This window comes from Oryx dammah, unplaced genomic scaffold, assembly GCF_014754425.2.
Source record: "Oryx dammah isolate SB20612 unplaced genomic scaffold, SCBI_Odam_1.1 HiC_scaffold_19, whole genome shotgun sequence".
NCBI classification, from domain to species: domain Eukaryota; kingdom Metazoa; phylum Chordata; class Mammalia; order Artiodactyla; family Bovidae; genus Oryx; species Oryx dammah.
Genome location: NW_024070203.1, coordinates 80815477 through 80837371, shown reverse-complemented (window position 1 = coordinate 80837371; position 21895 = coordinate 80815477). Strand labels below are relative to the sequence as shown.

General features: G+C 38.5%; 2 protein-coding genes across 3 annotated transcripts; one reads left to right on the top strand and one right to left on the bottom strand.

Moving 5' to 3' along the window:
• The first annotated feature begins 244 nt into the window (after positions 1 to 244).
• Positions 245 to 21784, top strand: PLEKHF2 (pleckstrin homology and FYVE domain containing 2). Of its 2 annotated transcripts, XM_040261041.1 has the most exons (3): positions 279 to 459; positions 17673 to 17800; positions 19264 to 21784. In XM_040261041.1, the coding sequence occupies exon 3, from the start codon at positions 19278 to 19280 to the stop codon at positions 20025 to 20027; it is 750 nt and encodes a 249-aa protein (XP_040116975.1). In that variant the 5' UTR covers positions 279 to 459; positions 17673 to 17800; positions 19264 to 19277; the 3' UTR covers positions 20028 to 21784. The 2 variants fall into 2 exon arrangements, with proteins under 2 accessions (XP_040116974.1, XP_040116975.1); XM_040261040.1 differs by lacking the exon at positions 17673 to 17800 and having other exon boundaries at positions 245 to 459.
• LOC120878471 (60S ribosomal protein L22-like) lies at positions 11899 to 12375 on the bottom strand. The gene has a single exon (XM_040261042.1). The coding sequence runs from the start codon at positions 12348 to 12350 to the stop codon at positions 11997 to 11999; it is 354 nt and encodes a 117-aa protein (XP_040116976.1). The 5' UTR covers positions 12351 to 12375; the 3' UTR covers positions 11899 to 11996.
• Positions 21785 to 21895: the final 111 nt, after the last annotated feature.

The window sequence follows — 21895 nt, the reverse complement described above, 5'->3', positions numbered from 1 at the left end:
CGCGCGCCCTCAACTCCGAGCAGAGGAGCCAATCCCGAGCCCCAGCCTCCCAGGCGGGTGTGGCCTCCACGATGGCCCCGCCCCCTCGGGCCCGGGGCGAGGGACGGCCGGGGCGGGGCGAGGGAGCAGGCCAGAAAGGCTGGGGAGCGAGCGCTGGGGGTGTGATCGCGCCCGCGCCCGCGCCCGCGCGCGGCGTGTGGGTGGTGGCGCGCTTCAGCGCGCGCGCGCAGGGGAGAGGCCAGCCCCGGCGGCCGTTGTGGGCTTCGACAGGAGGGGCAGGAGGGTCACCTGCGAGCGTCTGCGACGCCCGCCCTCCCGCCGCGTCCGGATCGCGCCGGCTGCGCGGGGCCGCTGGCTGCACACCCTGCGAAGCTGGGTCGGGAGGCAAGGAGAGTCCGCGCGCGTCGCCAGGGAAGAGAAGTCGGACCTTCGCCGCTGCGGCCGTCCGCGCCCGGCTGGGTAGGTGAAGCCCTGGCTTGGTCGTCCGGCGGCCCCCCCGAGGGCCGGGAGAAGAGAAGCGAAACTTTCCCTGCGCTTCCCCCGCCGCGGTCCCCGGGCCGTCGGCGGCGCGGGGAGGTGTCGTCGTCTCGGGCGGCGGCGGCGGCGGCGGCGGCGGCGGCCGACGCCATGTTGGGGTCTGTGAGAAACGGGGCGCTCCCGGGCGGCTCCCCGCTCCCTAAGGGGCCGCGGCCGCCCGCCGGAGGGCTCGCGGGCCGCAGGGAGGGCCGCGCGGGTGCTCGTCCGGCTCGCGGGGAGGGGGACCCCGAGGTCCGGCGAGAAGTTGTGAGGGCGTGAAGACGGGTGTCCGTCGTCGCCACTGGCGTCTTGGGGTGCCAGCGTCTTTCTGTCCAGAAAGTTTGCAGGGTCTGGGCATCAGGGACCTTGTAACTTGAACAGCGTCTTTTTATGGGATTTGAGGCAAAAAAAAAAAAAAAAAGGCACCGCACGATTTGCCCTGATAGAAGGGCTGGGTCTGACGCCTTACTTATTTGGAGTCTTTTAAAGTCGTATGCCAAAGTTTTTCTTTAACATATTTGTTGGGAGGCCGACAGCTTGCTGTTCATGCGACTTGAATACCCCGTGCGCTCTTACTACGTTGTAATAGCAACTTGCGAGTGTGCAGTGAAAAGAACGAGTAGTATGAAGGTTACAGATAACCAAGCCCTTCTCTGTAATTCATAGACTCAAGGTTTGTTGTTTTTTTAGTGCGTTACTGAAGAAATTCAGCAAAGCAAGCCAGGACCGTTCACTGAGAGAAAGGCATGTGTTGTTCCCTTAAGAATAAGGTGAAGTGATCGTGACATTGTGAAGTTTTCCCCCTCCGTTTGGTTCTATAAAGATGCATGCCTACCGTGTTCTGAGCATTTACATTTTTCTGTACTCTGGTAGCTCATGGGGTCCTCGGGTTAATTCAGTATTAACGAAGGCTTCTGTTTTTAATCTCTTCGGGTCCTCACAGCATTGGAGGTGAATGGTATTAAGTTACTTATTTGGAAAGCACATGTAATCGCCTCAAAAAATAAAACTGGTGCACTGACCAAGGCATCAAAAAAGATTCAGCTTAAATCAGCCCAGGAAATGAATGTCAGTTACTAGTTTTTAGGGCATCTGGGCTTCCAAATGTCTGTTAATTGTATTGAGAGCATTCTTAATCACAAACAAGATAAATACTTAAACATGTCTTGGAGAATTTCTCTTCTTAATCTGTAGGTAAAAATAGAACTTCTGCTCAGATTTGATTGCTAATATTCTTAGTTTTTGTTTTGTTTTTTCATTGTCAGGTGATTGCCATTATACATATGTGTTTTTCTGGATGAAAAGTTACCCAGAATTGAGGTGATTTAACTAATGTCAAAAATCTAGCGGACAACTTGGTATTTAACTGAGGTCTTATAACTGAAGCCTTCTCATTTTTCTTATAACGTAACTTTGCAGGATACTTAACTCATTCCCGTGGAGCAGTTTCTGTCCATTTTGTTTTCTCTGTCCCAGCTTCTCTTTCTGATTTTAATTTAGTTCCTTAGTGTGTGTGTATTTCCTAGGAATTTCTCTCATTTCCAAGGTTTTATGTACTGAGATTTTTCATCTTAAAAATACTCAGCCTGTGCTCTTTAAAATTTTTTTGCACAGTTGTCCTTATCCCACCCCCTTTTCTTCCCAAGAATAAGTCACTTATCTATCCAGATGTATCCCAGTAAATATTACATTTTTCTGCCATGGCACTTCCTCAACAGCAAGTTACATGAGCTCTGACTTGCTTCTTCATCCTCAGGGTGCTGAGAACATGATGCTCAGAAAAGGCTTGAATGGATGAATACACACACACTTTTTGTAAATATACTTAATGAATTTCTTGTTAAGTTGCATTTCCAAGAGTGAAAGTAGTTAGATCTTTTCTAATTGCCCGCCCTTTTTTTGAGATTCTATCTTAGTAACTCAACTACTTTTGGACTGGGGGTACAGAACTTGAATGTTCATGAAATTTCCAAGCAGATAATGTACTGAAGTATAACCAAAGAAGCAGCAGCAGTGGATCAGCAGAAAGATAGTAATCATACTTCTAAAGTGCACCTGCATTTAGTGTTTGCACTGGGTAGAAATAGTTAACGCCTTAAAATTTTGAAGATCATGTTTATGCATTTAAGTAATTTGGTGGAACACCCTAATTTCTCTTGTCACTTATTGTTTTGCTAGAATTGTCTTAGAGTTTTGTTTTAGAACATCTTGCTTATTGGAAAATGTAAACATTGCTTTTCTGTTTATGAATTTATCTTTGGAACCAGCTTTGTATACCAGCTGCGTGCTTAATAGCAAGGTGTATGTTGGCTTAAGTGAATAAAATGTACTCCGTAGATACACTCTCACAGTGCTGCTTTAAATAGCAAACCCTCCCTAGGTGGTGTTCCGTAATTCTGTAATGAAATTACTGTAAAATTTGGGGTTAATTCCTTGTTCCCATAATTTTCTCTGCATTTAACCCATAAATCACAAACTTTGTGCTTCGCTTGGAGGTGGGAGGAGAGGGGGTCCTGGGAAGAGAACAGAAGGCATTCAAGTAGTTGCTGTGAGTGCTAGAGAAAGCAAGTTACATGTAGGGTGGATTGGAACAAAATCAAACCAAACCTCCATTCTAGCTGGGCTCCATTCTAGCTTGTGACTCTTGTATCTTGAACAGGTCACTTCATTTCTTTAACTTTCACTGGACTTATTTGTAAAATGGACACAGAAACTTTTGCCTCCCAGTGTTTACTAAGATGTTTGTGGAAGTGCTTGGTGCAGGATGTTCAGTAGGTTAAACAGCAAATGAGCACAGTGGCAGTGAGTTATAGGGAAGGAGCCTTTAGAAATACCTAGTTCAGTTCTCAACTTTGGCTGCACATTAGAATTCCCCGAGTAGCTTCTTAAAAATACTTGATGCTTGAACCCCACCCTTCAACAAATTAATTACAATTACTGGCTTTGGAATCAAAGTATAGGTAGCTTTGCCAGTTTTTTTTTTTTTGTCTCTTTGTTTTAATGTGCAGTCAGGGTTGAGAACCATTCATTTCATTCAGTCTCTCATCTCCTTATTCTGTTCATTTTGTGGTTGAATAAAGTGCAGAGAGAGGTTAAGTACCAGCCAAATTCCTGTCAGGTTAGAAAGAATGAATTTGGAAGAAAGTGAAGTGCACAGAGATTAAAGTAATAGTTACCTTTATTTCAGGCCAGAAAGGCCACATTCAGAGCTACAGTTCACTAGAAATGCCACATTCAGAGCTACAGTTCACTAAGTCCAGTGACCTTTATCTCCATTTTACATTAATGACCTGCATGAATGACTGTGTTCTTTAACCTTGTCATCATTTAGACCTCAGGTCTCAAACTGTGACCAGAGATTGTCATTCCAGAGCCTGTCTTTGTATTTCTCCATCCTATCCAGTGAACCAACTTTTTGTCCTCATGGTCACCTGCAGTCCTTCCCAGGCTGTTGGTTTTCTTCCTTTTTCCCAATCTTGAATTCTGTAGTTCATATACTATGAACCCACTAGTACCACACAGTCCTTCTCTCCTTGACCTTATATTACTGGTCAATTTTCAACTTGTAAATAATCACCTTTTACTTTTTCTTTAGTCCCTGCCTAGCACCCCCGAAAAAGGCACATCTGTCATGACTGTTAAATATTTGTTTTCCAGCTGCCTGTGTGTTAGTTCATTTCTAATTTTTTTTCATCCCAAAGTTGACTCATTTTCTGTATTGCCTTTTCACTCCTAACTCAGGTTGCTAAACCCAGTCTTGAAACACTTGACTCTTAACAGATGACCTTGCTTCCTTCTATGGATTTTATGATGTGAATTTTCTGTTTTCTTCTTTGCATCAACTCTTTCATCTTTTTTCTTTACATTCCATTTAATTCTTTATACTTGTTTTGTTTAAACAGTAGTTGAAGAAAAAAAACTTCTTGTATTCTTCTTCTGCATTGGCAGGTGGATTCTTTACCTACTGAGCCACCTAGGAAGCCCCTAATTATACCCATAATTTTGTGTTCATTTTTCTAAATATTCTTTGTATTTTGTTAATTTAAAACCTATTTCTTTGTTTATGAGAATATGTTCAATATAAAATAATTAGGCAGTATCAAAATATTTCACCCTAGTATCAATACTTAGAGATAACCAGTAGTACTGAATTTTTGGTAGGTGTCTTTCCAGACTTTAAAGAAAAAGAGTTATGTTGTATGTGCTGTTTCAGTTCAGTTCAGTCGCTCAGTCATGTCCGACTCTTTGCGACCCCATGAATCACAGCACACCAGGCCTCCCTGTCCATCACCAACTCCCGGAGTTCACTCAGATTCACGTCCATCGAGTCAGTGATACCATCTAGCCATCTCATCCTCTTGTTGTCCCCTTCTCCTCCTGCTCCCAATCCCTCCCAGCATCAAAGTCTTTTCCAATGAGTCAGCTCTTCTCATGAGGTGGCCAAAGTACTGGAGTTTCAGCTTTAGCATCATTCCTTCCAAAGAAATCCCAGGGCTGATCTTCTTCAGAATGGACTGGTTGGATCTCCTTGCAGTCCAAGGGACTCTCAGGAGTCTTCTCCAACAGTTTAGAAGCTTTTATTTCATAAACTGCTGTATTTAACAATTTTCCACTTTAAATATTAATCTGTTTTTTTCTGAAGAGCTATCTAAAAATCCATTGTATGGATTTGCCATAATGTTTTTTGCTGAACGTTTAGGTTGTTTCTGACTTTTCAGCATTATAGACAAAGCTAGAGTGAATATCTTCATGTGAACAACTTTGTACACTGGTCTAATTATATTTTGCGTATATTCTTGGAAGTAGAATGGTGGAAACTTTTTAAAGTGCTTACATTGCCAAAAGTGGCATTTTGAAAAGCTATTCCAGTATACTCTCAAGACTGCATGCTCATTTTCTCCACATCTTAGGTGAATAATACATCATTTAAATTTTTATTTCATTGATTAGCACTGAGAGCCAGTGTTTTCATTTACTGGTGGTTTTCATTTGTTCCCTGATAGCTCATTTGGTAAAGAATCTGCCTGCAATGCGGGAGACCTGGGTTCAGTCCCTAAGTTGGGAAGATCCCCTGAAGAAGGGAAAGACCACCCATTCCAGTATTCTGGCCTGGAGAATGCCATGCTCTCTATAGTCCATGGGGTCCCATGTTGGACATGACTGAGTGATTTTCACTTTTCACTTCATTTGTTCCTTTGGAAATTGCCATTTGTATCTTACCCATTTTGGGGAGGGGACATTTTCCTTTTATCTCATTGATTTATGGGAGCCCTTTATATATTAAAAATGTGATCCTTTGCCACATTGTGCAACAGTTTTTCTTTAACTTTAATTCTCCCCTCCCTCAGTGTTGAAGATTAAAATGTTTTAAATGTTTAAAATGTAGTAAAATGTTTTCTTTTATGATATTTGGGTTTTTAAAAAAAAATTGGCTGCATGAAGTCTCAGTTGTGGCATGCAGGGAACTTCATTGCGGCGGCGCAGGCTCCGTAGTTACAGTGGCAGGCTTTGTTGCTCCATGTGGTATCTTAGTTTGGATTCCTAGCCACTGGACTGCCAGGGAAGTCCTTATATTTGGTTTTTTAAATGTTATATTTAGCCATTCCTTTCTAGGGCTAGAAATTTAGGTTCTGTTTATTGCTGTTAGAGTTGATACCACCGGGAAGACTTTTGTTTTACAGCCCCCTACTACCACCCCCAAGAGTTTTATTTTTCAGGATAAACATCTGTGGTTAAAAATTCCAGGGTCAAAAACTCTGCTTTCTGAAATATTACTATATCTTACCTTTAGTCCTTGATTTTTTTCCCCACGTTTCCCAGTGCTTATTGTGGCCTTTTGGCACAATAAGTTTATTTAGTCTCTGAGACTTGTAGGACATGTGAGAGCATGTTGAAAAGGTGCTTTGTGCTCTCTTGTCTCCTTCTTTCTTCTCTTGCTTCTCCTCCTGCTTTTTAAACGAGGCGTTCCCCAAAGGTTAGTCCCCTGTCCTCTCCTCTCATTCACAGCAGCAACAGTCCTCTCTTCACAGATGACTCTTAAATCCCTTTATGTCCTGGAGCTTCCTGCTTTTCTTGGTGTTTCTGTTGTCTGATAGATGTTTGTCTGATGGATACCCTGAAGGTACTTCAAGATAAGTATGTCCCAGAGTGATTTCTTCTCCCTCCTGGAACAAAGCTAGCATCTGATCTGCCCAATGGCTTATGCTTAAACCTTTGAAGTTATCTTACATTCAGTTTCAGACACATTCACTTGGTAGCTAAAGCCTTTCTGCCTTACCTCAGTAATCTCTCTTTCTTCCATCTTCCCCTTTTTATTTCTGGTGTCAAATTTGTGGCTTAGACTTGTTACCTTTTTTTTAGAGAATATTGTAATAGTCCCTTGCTTTTTTTTTTTTTTTTGCCTTCAGTATTGCGTCTTTGGTAGTCTCATCATGTGTTCTGCCTCTGTGTGCTTACTAATATTTTCCTAGTTAAAAACCTTCGTCTTCCCATTGCCTATATAGTAAAGTCTAAGCTGGTCAGTCTGATGCTTGGTTTCCTTTGTATTTTGGGTCTTCACTATCTTGCCAGATTTCTACTTTACCGCTATACATTCCCCAGACCCTGCTTCCTCCAGCCTGGGCTCAGTTATTTCCTTATTGTATTTGAACACCATCATCTTCTTTATCTCTCTCTCTCATAAATAGTTTGACTTTTGCTCTAAGGCCTACCTTGAATTTCTAGTCATTTAAGAGTTGTTTCTAAATAGTCCCTCTGATCAAAGTTACCTCCCAACCATAATCTTTGGCCTGAGGTTTCATCACTCTTTTTATTTTTCTAATTAAAAAAATTTTATGTTTTGGTTTGTTTTTCCTCTGCTCCTTTAGACTTTGAGTGCACAGATTCGAGGTAATCATATTCCTCCGTTCATAGCACATTATATGCGTACCAAACACTTGCTTGTTTTGTTTCCTTCCTTATCAGTTTCTCCCATCATCCTCTTTCCTTTGGAAACATACCCTAATATTTAACACATGAATTACATATATCTGTGTATGTAAGTTTGGTGACTACTTTTCCTCACAAAAATTGTGAGTTTTGAGTACTTCAACCTTTGTACAAAGTGATCAGTAAATTTTTTTTTTTACTTGAAATTAATTGAAAATTGCTGATTTTACTAGCTTCCATATTGCTTACACTAAGAACCCAGGGATTTAATTTCAGTTTTACTCCTCCACATCTAATTAGTTATGGCAGTCCTGAACCTTCTCAGTTTTTTCTTTTCCTATTGCAAACTTCAGACTTGCCTCAACTTTCCCCTTTTGTAGTAATTTTTCAGCTGGGTTCTGCTTTCAGTCTCTCCCTTCTGAAATCTTTCATTGTTTCCACAGTTATCTTAGAAGAATCCAGATCAAATCAGGCTACTCATTCCTAAGGCTTTGAAAAGAACCCTCAGGAATCAACAAGATCTCTCCCCTGTTTTTCTCCACTATTTTTCCACTAAATAACTTCTTCTGCTAAATAACTCTTATACTGCCTCTTCTGCAGCTGTACATGTAACTTTTTTTTTCCAGGGGCGGTGGGGGGAACACTTTATTTTAAAAATTAGGAGTCCTTACAGTTCTTCTGATTTTAAAAGCAAGGAGTGGAGTACATGTAACTTTTTTACAACACATTTTTACTTGTAGGGCTTTATGCCTTATCATTTTTTTTGTCTTTTGAAGTTTAACTTTTTTTTCCACAACCTGTTTCATTCAAGTGTTCACCTGCTACATTCTTCCTTACCACTTTTTAAAATTATAGTATTTATTTCATTGTGTTTTTTATTAAAACTTTTTGGAAACACGTCTTAATTCCCAGTGTCTGGTTCATTCTTTTTTCCCTTTAATACAAAGCATAAAGTCTTGAATTAATGAGATTGTAACTACTGTTAGGGCTATGATGGGTACTGGCTTTATTTTTCAAATATTGTACAATGATTTAACAGCTGTCAGCACTGTACAGCTGCCCCTGTACAAATACTTTCTGAAATGATGCAGTTTTTTAATCTGAAATTTGTTGATGAAAATATGCATACATCATCATTTTTTATTTGCTAACTAAACAGCTGTGCTTTTTGGCAAGAGAAGAAATCATTTTTATATATTATCATGAGATTGAGACTTTAAAAACAGGATCTGCTATGCTCAACACTTAGAATTCATAATTAGATACTACAGTTAAATAGACCAGAACATTTGCTGTAAATTTAAAATCTGGGGGCCTAGTGAAGCATTTGATGTGTGGGGTGTGGTTCCTGTTTTGTGTGAAAATTAGTACTATGAATGTCAAAAGTGATGTCTTTGATTTTTATAAAACCCAAGATTGAGAAGTTGCTGCCACTTTTAACTGCTCAGTGCACATTGCTGGTATGTATATGCAATCAATTTTGTAGGCACTGTTGGGAATACAGAGTTGTAGGAAATGATGTTCTTTTTTTTCAGGAACCTCCAAATCTGTTGAAAATAAGCAGACATAGACATTTTTATAAAATTTAATAGAATTGTAAGTGCCATAAAATGGTACAGGTGAAACACCACGTGGCAGTGAGGTTACTGAACTGACTGATAAGGTTTCAGAGTAGCAGGTGAAGGGGAGGAAGCCCAGAGTGTGTCCTGGGAATAACTGCTAGTCTGATTTGATTATAAGAGAACATACAGAAAGAGGCAAAACTGAAAAGATAGGCAGGCTGAGGCTTAACTGAAGGGCTTTACATACTAGATTAAGGATTTTGGATTTGATTTAGTTGGCCAGGGAACCTTTAGTTGTTGAATAGAGAGTTACCTGGGCACAACTATAGTTAAAGAATATTAATGTTGTTTTGTGTGATGTGGTTTAAATGCAAGTTAAAGACTAGACTTGTTTCAGCTCGAGGTCATATTCTTCCCCTCTTTAAAATTCATAGTGTGACCCTTCTGGTTTTCTAAATTAATTTTAGAAAATCTTCCACTGTCGCTTAGTTGTTCTTTATATACCATGGTGAGTTTTTCTATCATGCCTAACCTATTTGAAACTGCCTTTACAGAGACATTAAATTAGTCATAGCTTTACTTTTCACTTCCTGTTAGTGTTTGAATAATTATTTTGAGCATATTTAATACTTATTACTATATATTTTAGGTTTCTTGTGTCTTCAATGGCTTTCCCCAAGTGCATAGTAAAGTCCACATGAATGGAATATTTATTTCTGAAGGTAGCAAAGTATAATGGAAAACCATGCATTAAAAAAAAAAAAGGCATCCTAGTGAAAAGGGGAAGGAAAAACTTTGTCTTATTGATAGATTAAGTACATTTTATTAAAATCCCATATTTAATTTGCCACATGTTCAACTGTTTCTTCCTTTATTATCCTAGTTTTTTATTGATCGTCTTACCTAGAATTTCCTGATTGATAATAATTTATTTTTTATTAATATTGATATTATTAATAATCAGGAAATTCTAGGTAAGAATTTATATATAGGTAAATTGATATAGGTAAGAATTGATATAACTTTTGAAAGTAAAACCTTTTTGTCCTTCGCTTAGGTGTGTAGAATAATTGTTCATTAGACTTAGGTGTATTAGGAGAGGGCTAGTCTGCTGTAACACTTACACATTTGCCCAAGGAGGATGTACCTCTGATAGTTGCTGCTTTTTAAAAATATCTTTTTCCTCTCTGCTTTCCTGTTTGTGTCTTCTTTTCCTTCTACATTTGCTGTAGTCTGAATTTAGCAGTAACACAGATTTTAAAATGTTGATTGATGTTAAGACACAGTCAAAAATTTGATTGAAAATTAATTTGTAGGCAAGTAAGGCTTGTAGTGAGCTTCCCTGGTGGCTCAGTGGTAAAGAATCTGCCTGCCAGTGCAGGAGCTGCGGGTTCAGTCCCTGGGTTGGGAAGATCTCCTGAAGAAGGAAATGGTGACCCACTCCAGTATTCTTGCCTGGGAAATCCGATGGACAGAGAGCCTGGTTGAGCTACAGTTCGTAGGGTCGCAGAAGAGTTGGGCACGACTTAGTGACTAAAAACAAAAACAACAGTCTTGTAGTAAACCAGGAGTATGATTTATCTATTATAAAGACAGAAAGGGCTTTGCAGATTATTTTATTCAAGGTGGTGGCTGGTGTGGGTGGGTGTAGACTGATAGCTTGTATGAAATCTCTTATTTAGTGCCTGAGCTGAGATTAGAATCCAGGTCTTTTGGTTCATAGTTTATTTTTTTTTTCTGGTACAGTGCACAATTGAATGAATACTCATTCTCACTGACATCAGATGTCTTGGATTCAAGTAAGAAATTAGATGATTTTTTGTTTTAAACTCACCTGCAAGGGTGAGATACGAAGTATTGGTTTTCAGTAAGAAGAACTGGGCCATAGTATTCTGTGACAGTTGGACTCGCTTCTCAGTTGTAACTAATATTCTTTTTAAGAGAGTTTTTGCCTCATCTAGTATTACATTTTTAACAGGTGGTAGACACTCCATTGAAGAACATATTAACTTTAGAAAAAAGGTTAGCAGAAAACTAGAGTGGAACTTGGACAATTCAAATACAGTTCTTGTCTACAAGAAAACTTTTTTTGAAACTTTGGATGGTTTAATTTTTAACAATTGGTGTATAAAGTTGACTTCTTAAAGGTTAAGAGGATTTCTTTGTTTTGTTTTCGGTATGCTTTTGCTGTTTTACACTATGAATTAAGGCTGTCAGACACCATTTGCTGGGAAAGAAGACAAGGGAAGCCATGCGGAGAACTGTTAGAATGCGTGCTGTGCCGCGCTCAGGCGTGTCCTCCTCTGCGGCCCGTGGGCTGCAGCCCGCCAGGCTCCTCCGTCCCTGGAATTCTCCAGGCCAGGATACCAGAATGGGCTAGAATGTAGAGGTCCCTGAAGTGGCTGGATATAGGAAGAAACTAACAGAAATATCAGTACTTTTCTTATAATGAATTAGAAAATACAATGTGGAAAAGAGATTAGATTCAAAATAGCAACCAAAGTATGAAGTACCTGGGAATCTATGTAAGTAAGTAACATAATAATCTTGTGATATGAAACCTACAAAATTACTGGGCCCGTTAACCCAAGATTTAAAACCTTGGGAAGAGATAGTATCAACCTGTTAGGAACATTTGAAATTGTAAAGATGTTAATTTATTCCAAGTTAATTTATGACTAAAATATGAATGCATCAAAATTTCAGTGGATTTGGTCTGTTTATTTTTTTCATTTAATTATTGTAATGTAACATGGTTCTAAACCTTGGCTGCACAGTAGAATTAATTACCTGGGGAATTTTAAAGGATATCAGTGTAGGCCATACCCCACATACCTCAGACTAATAAAATCAGAACATCTTGGGGAGAGATCTAGATAACCATGTTTCTTTCTTTTTTTTTTTTTTTCAGTTGATAAATTTATTTAAGAATTTATACAAATATTCCAGATTGAGTTTTAATCCTCATCTTCCTCCTCTTCTTCATCTTGATTAATCTGGGAGGTAACGCAATTCGTAACTTTCTTTGCTGTTAGCGACTACGCGTAACCAATCTCGTAGATTCTTCTTCTTCAAATATTTTTTGGTAAGATATTTCAAATACCTTTTGGAAAAGGGCACCTCGGAAGTTACAGTAATCTTGCTCTTGCTTCTTTCGATTGTTACAACACCACCCAGGTTGCCAGCTTTTCCATTCACCTTGATGATCCTCTCCTGAAGAAACTGCTCAAAATTGGCGGCATCCATGATTCCATCTTCTACAGGGTGGGTACAGTTCAGAGTGAATTTTAGGACTTGCTTCTTTTTTTTGACCCCCTTCGCCACAAGCTTTTTCACAGGCGCCATGGCGGCAGTGGAGGCAGAAAGGCCATGTTTCTTAACCATAAAAGGTTATCATCACAGTCTGTTGGTTTCAATTTTGGTTTTTGAATTTCTGTTTTAATCAGTTCTAATTATTTGTAATGATTGATATTTATATATTTTATTATTTCTTAGAGATTTTCAAAACAAAAAGGAAATTTTACTTACTAAACATAGCTTTTGATTACCATATGGGCTTATTAGACATGTATAAATCTAAGATACAGTACAGGATTTTAGTGATCTTATTTTTCCTATATCGTGAAGCATTTTACTATTAGGAATTACTAACAGTGCCCCCCTTAAAAGAACATAGAAGTAATTGCCTAGAAGGATGATACAGTGATAAAATATATCACCACCATTGCACCATTTTTCAGTTTTATTATTACATTAACCAAAGTATTGCATCATTTTTCAGAAAGATACAAGAGCAGTTTGGAGATGCCCTTCTTAGTCTTTTCTGTTTATTTTAAGCTTTCTTTTGACATATTTGTGAATATAGATTTTTTCATTTTACATTTTCCGTATAATGACAATAAAAGGACAAAACTATACATTTCAGAGTGATTAGACAAGTCAGAAGATAAGTGGAAAGAAAAGGCTACACTTAGACTTGATGATGATGGTAAAGCATTATTAGTGAAATCTCAGACTGTAGGTCTTCAACTGATGATTTTCTCGACGATTTCTCAGACTCACAATTAATTAGTAAACAATATTCCTAAAAGCAAATGGAAATATTATAGATTCATGCTTGATAACTTATGAGCAGTTAGCTGCATTTAAAGGATACGTCTTTTATCCTTTGCAAACATACAGATTGTTTTGCATCTGTATGCATTCAGTAACAGAAACATGGAATAAGAAATTTGCTATGTTTAAATTTTTATAAAGATTGTTCTTGAAGTTATTATTTTTTACTATCCCTTCGTTCATATTGCTGTAAGTTAGTTGTAAAATGACTTAATATAGTCAAAGTAAATGAAAAGAATATTTTGGATCCAGATGGTACATTGAGATGACTGTTCTTTCTGGTGTTCCTAAAGGTTAGAGCTTCCCTGTGGTTTCAGGCAGCTAAGTTGGGAACCACTGTTCTGAGTAGATGTCATCTGGACAAATAAGCAGAGGAGATTAGCTAAAACATGTAAAATGTTAAGTCATGGGAAATACTCTAGGCTGATTTTACCAGGTGCATGTTACTGACAAAAGAATTAAAAACAGAGTAAAGGATTAGACCAGACAGCCCTGAAGTAGTGTTATAATACTGTATAAAAATTTAATATGATGGAACATCATGAATCAGTAGATTAGATTATTAGTACCAAAATATAATAGCTACCACATGGTGACTACTTGCTTTGAACATTATTTACCCATCTCCTTTAATCCTCTCCTGACCTAGCTATTATTATTTCCATTTATAAGTGCGGAAACCTGAGGTCACACAGCATTTGATGATTCCAGAGCAGTTAGCATCTTTAGAATGTGAATATTTGAAAAGAAAAAAGGGTTTTTTACCTATGCCAGAATAAATTTCAGGTGTATAAAAGCATTAAATGTAAAATTCATGTCATAAAACAGACTACTAAATAGGAACACCTGATATCTGGATAAGAAAAGTTTAGGAGTAATGGGAAAAAAATCACAAAGGAAAATATATGTAAGTATAACTACTTAAAAACTCCCTCTATGTCAAACACCATAAACAAAATTGCAGAATAATATACTAGGAAAAGCATTGAGTTAATAGCCTTTATGTATAATATACAGATTAATAATTAAATATACGAACATAGGGATACAGATTAGTAAACATATTAGAAAATGACTGGCCTCACTAGGTAGCTATAAAATAAAACATTCGATTAAATTGAAAGTACTATTCTTTCTTGTTTTAGGACCTTTGTTCATAGTATTAGTTCCTTTGTAAAGCTGACTCCTCATCCTTTAAGACCCAGTGTGTAGCACCACCTCAGTGAAGTCTTTCAATTATTGAATAAATGAGTTTTTTCCCTAGATCTTGGCACACTGCTGATTTCCTTCATTGCACTTCACTTTTAGAATCACCTGTTCATTTACTCACTGTCTTTCTTCTCTACTAGACTCTGAGCTCTGAGAGGAAAAGAATAATATCCCGCATTTAGGAAGTATTCAGTAAACAGTTTTTGAATGGATAAACATAATAAATAAAAGTATAAGAAATGAATAAAAAATCTACATTAAAAAAAATTTACCCTGCTGAAATTTTTAAAGGAAAATATTCTGTGTGAGACAAGATGGGTCGGGTACAGTCACTGTGCTATGGAAATCCTGTAAAAGGCAGCCTGAGCTCTGAACATTGGTGCCTTTTGACCCAGTAATTTTTCTTCTTGGAATCTATCCTGAATAAGCCTTCTCTGCCAGAAGATTTATTCTTCCTAGCTCTTACTGTATTCACTGGTATTCCTGCCGAAGAAAAGTAGACAGAAGTTCAGTTGGGCCACATTTTATATTAATAGTTGTCTTCCTTTCCTGCAGATATGCAAGGGGCTCACTCTTTGGCTAGCGTCAGTATTCTTGTATTCTGATACCCTCACAGAACTCTCTGAGAGTTCTTACTGTTTGGGGCACCTCAGGTGGTAGACTTGAATTTGGACCCTGGGAGAAGGTAGAGGTCCTGTTTCGGCCTAGGCCAAAGGGTAATGCCTTATAAATCCAGTTTATTGAGAACCTGCTTTGGGGTATCTGGCAATTATCCAGCGAAAGGTAGTATTTTGATTTCCCGTTTGATAGTCTCGCATCCTCTCAGTCCCTCCCTGTTGTGCCCGGCCAACCTTCTCCTGTGTGTGTGTGGCATTTGTATATTCCTGGGTTTTCAAGCTCAGTGCTTCCCCTTTTCTTGTCAGAAAATATTTCAGCACTGACAGGGATAAGGGAAGGGAGGCCAAAGGTCTTAAGTTCTTTGTGCTCATTGTTTTTCAAATGTATTAATAGGTCACAGTCCACTACAGAAGTCAATCAGATGAGCTACAGCCATCATTAAAATAAATGAAGATGCTAGAATACATCTGGAGAAGGCATTGGCACCCCACTCCAGTCCTCTTGCCTGGAAAATCCCACGGACGGAGGAGCCTGGTGGGCTGCAGTCCATGGGGTCGCGAAGAGTTGGACACAACAGAGCGACTTCACTTTCACTTTTCACTTTTATGCATTGGAGAAGGAAATGGCAGCCCACTCCAGTGTTCTTGCGTAGAGAATCCCAGGGACAGAGGAGCCGGGTGGGCTGCCGTCTATGGGGTCGCACAGAGTCGGACACGACTGACACATCTTAGCAACAGCAGCAGAATACATCCTACATAGTTGAATTATATATGTTTGTAACACTGCAATGTGAAATACATTTCATATCAGTGTCACTGTCAAACTTTGAAAGCTATTTGTTCTAGCCAAGTAACAGTTAATGCCCTAAACTGCACTTTCGTTGCATAATTCTTAAACAGGGGAAAAAATTTATGAACAGAGATTCAGGCTTCATACATTGCAAAATCAGAAGACTGGCCAAATAAATGATGATGACCTATCCTTTCAGGTTATTTTCTCAAATTAGTATTCTTTATCCTCAGTATGTTTAGGGTTCACCGTGAGGGTCTAGCGGTGACTTTCTTAGTTCTTGTAGAGTCAGTGGAGTCTTAAGGAATAATTAGTGTGCCGTAATATATTGGTAACAGCACGGAGGAATCAGCTTTGAGCCCCAGTTCTGTGACAGCCAGGAGCATGGTGCTTAACTCCTTTATGTCCGTTTGCTCATCTGTAAAATGGAGCTAATAGTGCGTCTTCTATTATAAAGTCGATCTGGGTAGGAAGTAGAGTAATGCACGTGAAGTGTTCAGCTCTTGCTTGGGCTCCCAGTGAGTAGTTATCCAGACTTTGCCTCAGTCTCTCTCTCCATGCCTTAGATTCTCCTTCAGCTCACATTTTAGCTAATATTACTAGATGCTTCTTTGGGAGAGAAAAACTTCTCTAGTTATTTCACAGGAGTTTGAGACAGGTAAAATAGGAAAATAATAAATGTGAAAACCACGGCACAAATTTTCTTGATTTTTGGTTATTTTTTTTCCTGTTTACCTCCTCCCCAACTAGGAGGTAAGCCTTGAAGAGTGGGGACTTTGCCTGTGTTATTTAGATTTTTTTCCCCCTATACCTAAATCAGTGCCTAACAAACACTTGTTGAGTGTTTGACTATAATGTAAATTATGAAAAGTTATCCATAATTGTACTTCGCAGAGCTAAATAACCATTGTGGATATTATTGTATATAGTTTTCTAATTTTACATACTTAACTAGTGTCTATGATTATGTGCTTATATCATATTTCATTGAGTCTAAAGATGAACAGGTTTTACTGTATTTTGTGTCTTTAAAATTGGGATGTCTTATAATCAAGAGTTTACTATGATTTAATTGGCAGCATTTTTCGTTCTCAAAGCACATAAAATGAGACTGTTATCTTAAAAATCAATTGGATCTTAGATTTGATGAAATTTGGTATATATTTGAAACAAAAAGGAGATCATTATGTTCAGCTTTCCCCACCTAAATATCTTGAATATTTTCCCATATCACTGTATTTAGATCTGTCATATTCTTAACAGATACTTGGCATATTAATTGTTCAATGCCTTTTTTTAAACATTGGAGCTTTTCCTTTTTTTTTTTCTGTTATAGTGCTGCATTGAATGTCATTGTACATATCTTTATGCACTTAAGTCAGTTTTCTTTTAAGCACCTGGACCTACAGGTACACGTTTTCTGTAGTGTATGAGGGTAACTGTTTCCCTATATCCTTAATAGTACTGCTTCCTAAAAAATTTAAAAAAAATTTTTGTTAATCTGCTGAATGAAAATATATCCTAATGTTTTATTTGCTTACTTAATTACAAATGGAATTGAGCCTCTTTGTTTGTTTAGTGTTTTTCATTTCCTCTTCTGTGATGCACTTGTGTGTAGGACAGTAGACGTTTAATTGGCTGGTAGATTTGCCCTAATTAGAGAGGCCAGCACAGTTTGGAGCCATGCATTGTCATTAATTCTTGGGAATAACTTTCAGGGGCAGAGTCCACCCTTGTGGAAGGCAAGAAGGCTTTATAAGGACCCAAGATTGGGGGGAAAATTAGATCTAGAGCTTAAATCTGTGCTCATTTAAAATTAGATTAATGTGGGTTTTGCATATTGCTAAGATGTTCTTGTCAACATTTTTAAGTGCTTTTGCTGTGCCAGGTGATGTGAGTTTCAAAGGTAGACATCGGATGGTCTCTGCCTTTTAGGTTCCATTGCAGCCTGTGGAGAAGACAGATTTCAGTCCTTCCACAAGAGTGAGTCCAGATGGTACAGAGAATATGAAGAGCACAGAGGAAGGTGTTTAACTGAGTTTAAGGAAGGCTTCCTGGAGTAGGTATGAAATCTAAACTGAGTTTTGAAGGATAATAAGAGTTAGCTGCTGCTGCTGCTGCTGCTAAGTCACTTCAGTCATGTCTGACTCTGTGCGACCCCATATACGGCAGCCCGCTAGGCTCCCCCGTCCCTGGGATTCTCCAGGCATGAACACTGGAGTGGGTTGCCATGTCCTTCTCCAGAGAGTGAGCTGGGGGCAGTGACTAGTACAGGGTGCAGCAGCGTGAGAGAAGATACGGGTGGCTGGAGTGGGCCGCCAGTGACAGGGTTTTCTTAGAACATAGGATTTGAGGTAAAGAGTGACTTAGGATGAGTCTGGGAAGATAACCAAGAACCAGGTAATGAAGCACTTTAAATGCCATACTAAAGAGTCTGCATTTTATAGGTTAAGGGGAGTAATTTTGAGTAATGGCATGATCAGATTTGCATTTGTGAAATTATTGCTGAAGATTGATTTAAGGGGCAAGACCTCAGGCAGTGAGATGTGTTGGGAAACCATTCTGGTAATCCAGGTTAGAGAACTGAGGCTTTAGCTCAGTGGTAAGAGCTTACTGGAAAAATTAGTCATTTCTCTTAGTATATATTATAATATTTGACCCTCTTGTTCAGAATACCTCTGAGATTAAATTTTATGGAACTGTTGACTTATATTAATTTTCTAATTATTTGTTGTTTTATGTCTGTAAGAAGTTTATTCTTTCATAAATACCTTCTTAACCAGTATGGTACTATATAGAGATGGTTAATAAGTGTTTTTGATGATTGTAAAAATTGAGAGATATTAGCTCTTTTGGTGTGCTTAGTGATTATTTTAGAAACAATTGGAGAACTTTGCTTTGGGATAAAAGCAATGATTTGTTAGATTAAATTTCAGTTCAGTCGCTCAGTTGTGTCCGACTCTTTGCGACCCCATGAATCACAGCACGCCAGGCCTCCCTGTCCATCACCAACTCCTGGAGTTCACTCAAACTCATGTCCATCGAGTTGGTGATGCCATCCAGCCATCTCATCCTCTGTCTTCCTCTTCTCCTCCTGCCCCCAATCCCTCCCAGCATCAGGATCTTTTCCAGTGAGTCAACTCTTCGCATGAGGTGGCCAAAGTACCGGAGTTTAACACCCAGGGCTGATCTCCTTCAGAATGGACTGGTTGGATCTGCTTGCAGTCCAAGGGACTCTCAAGAGTCTTCTCCAACACCACAGTTCAAAAGCATCAATTCTTCAGTGCTCAGCTTTCTTCACAGTCCAACTCTCACATCCATACATGACCACAGGAAAAACCATAGCCTTGACTAGACGGACCTTTGTTGGCAAAGTAATGTCTCTGCTTTTTAATATGCTATCTAGGTTGGTCATAACTTTCCTTCCATGGAGTAAGCGTCTTTTAATTTCATGGCTGCCATTTTTAAAAACTTATATGCATTTATAATTTGTATGTGCTAATTTCTCTCTCTCTCTTTTTTTAAGGCTATTAGCAAAAGATGGTGGATCGCTTGGCAAACAGTGAAGCAAATACTAGACGTATAAATATAGTAGAAAACTGTTTTGGAGCAGCTGGCCAACCCTTAACTATACCTGGACGTGTTCTTATTGGTGAAGGCGTATTGACTAAGTTGTGCAGAAAAAAGCCCAAAGCAAGGCAGTTTTTCTTATTTAATGATATTCTTGTATATGGCAATATTGTCATCCAGAAGAAAAAATATAACAAACAACATATTATTCCCCTGGAAAATGTCACAATTGATTCCATCAAAGATGAGGGAGACTTGAGAAATGGATGGCTGATCAAGACACCAACAAAATCATTTGCAGTTTATGCTGCCACTGCCACTGAGAAATCAGAATGGATGAATCATATAAATAAGTGTGTCACTGATTTACTCTCCAAAAGTGGGAAGACACCCAGTAATGAACATGCTGCCGTCTGGGTTCCTGACTCTGAGGCAACTGTATGTATGCGTTGTCAGAAAGCAAAATTCACACCTGTTAATCGTCGTCACCATTGCCGCAAATGTGGTTTTGTTGTCTGTGGGCCCTGCTCTGAAAAGAGATTTCTTCTTCCCAGCCAGTCCTCTAAGCCTGTGCGGATTTGTGACTTTTGCTATGACCTGCTTTCTGCCGGGGACATGGCCACGTGCCAGCCTGCTCGATCGGACTCTTACAGCCAGTCACTGAAGCCTCCTTTAAATGATGTATCTGATGATGATGATGATGATGATAGCAGTGACTAAGGGCATATTCTGAAATATTTAATCGGGTGTGACTATCTGAGAAATCAGCTCTGGGGGAATGTAAAATTCTGAGCTTTCTCTCAATTTTGCTCTTGCCATGAATTTGCCTGAGAAACTTTCAACCTATGTGCCTCAGTATACTCTATAGAAAATAGGTCCTATTATCATCCCCCTCCACCTGCAACCTCTCCTCACCTCCCCTAGCTCCCTGTTCTTCTACAGGGATAGACTATTGCAAATATATCAGACAAATGTTTGGTTTCTTGTTTTAATTCTAGACTACTTTCTTGGATGGTTGGAAAGACGTGTTTAACATATCATGTGTTGCATTGTTGTTTATTATATGTTCTGTTATATGGGAAAACTAAAAGCAAAGAATGATGGAGAAAGGAGTAAGATATAGTTAGTGAATTATGTCATTAGCTTTTTTCTAACCATCCTATCTAAAAGTTAAGATACCAGTAACAGAAATACATGTTTTGGAAATACTTTGACTTTTTCATATACCAGGTGGTGCCTTATCATAATAGCACTGTTGCATGAAATAAGCCCCTACCTTCTCACTTTTTAGTTTTGTTTTAAAAGTACACTGGTGCTTTCTGAGGTAATCAAATGAATGTTATAGATGGATATAATTAGGAAATACTTCTCATTTGACAGCTACAAGTAACTAAATTTTGAGGTCCTTCATTCTGTATGAATATTTTCTCATAAAACATTACTGTTGTGTTATATTTTTACTTTTTATAGGTACCAAATTATAATTGTCATTCTTAGATTGGCTTGAAATTTGCCAAGGACAAATGGTCATTGCATTATATCTGCTGACATATTTTTAGGATATAAATTCATCTGCTTTAACATTGTTTCTAGAATGAAAAATCTTATACAATTTCTTATAAACAGTCTCTTTAAAAAAATCTCATGCTAGAGCACAGATAAAGATTTGGAAGAAATAATGTAGGAGGATGGTCAGTACAGACCAGTTAAGTTTGATAAACTTCATATCTGTGGAAGTATTTTCTATTTCAATGTGAAACTATCTTGAATTTACAAATATAGTGTTATATTTTATAAAATTTTGTAAAGTCCCAAACAATATTTCTATTTTTGTAAAACAATTGTATGTTTTAATATGTTTCTGAAATCATTTTGCAATCTGTGGGAAAAGAGTAGCAATTGATCTTTCTAAATTGTGAACTTTATTGAGTCCGTCTAGATTGCTTTTGAGAAGGGATAATTTTTCACTCTTTGCTTTTGAGGCAGCCATTAGGTTGAAAGTATATTTATCATATAAAACTTGATGCGTTTTGCACTACTCTCTCCATTTGTATGCTGCAAATAATCTTTCAAATAAGAAAAATCAGCCTGAAGTTTGTTTTAAATTCTAAATTCTTTTGTTTTAAAATCTTTAAATCTGGATGTATGGCAAATGTCATGAGAGGTTGATTTAATAATTTGTGACAAATTGTGAAAGCACCTGAGGTAGGTCTCCCTGTAGGAAATGTGAAAGAAAGGCACAGCAGGTATTTTGTTTGTTTTAATATCATATGGACTTTTGTTTCTAAGCAATATTTACACATAATCAATAAACATATCTGAAAAGAACCATAAAACCTGACATGTGCTAATGGAGACTTGGTGGTACATAGGAACCTAGCAAATTCAAGAACCAAGGGGAAATGTTCTGAGATAACATTTATGTTGTCAACCTCTATTGACTCTGTTTTTACAATAAAAAGTATTTTACAACTTTATCTTCTGTTCTGTGCGTGTTGTAACTTGAAGATTTTTTATCCCTTGCTAAGGTTAACGGAGATGTTACGCATGCTAAGTCTGCTGCTCAGTCGCTTCAGTCGTGTCCGACT

What these genes read in the sequence shown, in the direction of transcription:
- LOC120878471 (XM_040261042.1), bottom strand. Translation starts at nt 12,350, where the DNA reads ATGGCGCCTGTGAAAAAGCTTGTGGCGAAGGGGGTCAAAAAAAAGAAG.
- PLEKHF2 (XM_040261040.1), top strand. Translation starts at nt 19,278, where the DNA reads ATGGTGGATCGCTTGGCAAACAGTGAAGCAAATACTAGACGTATAAAT.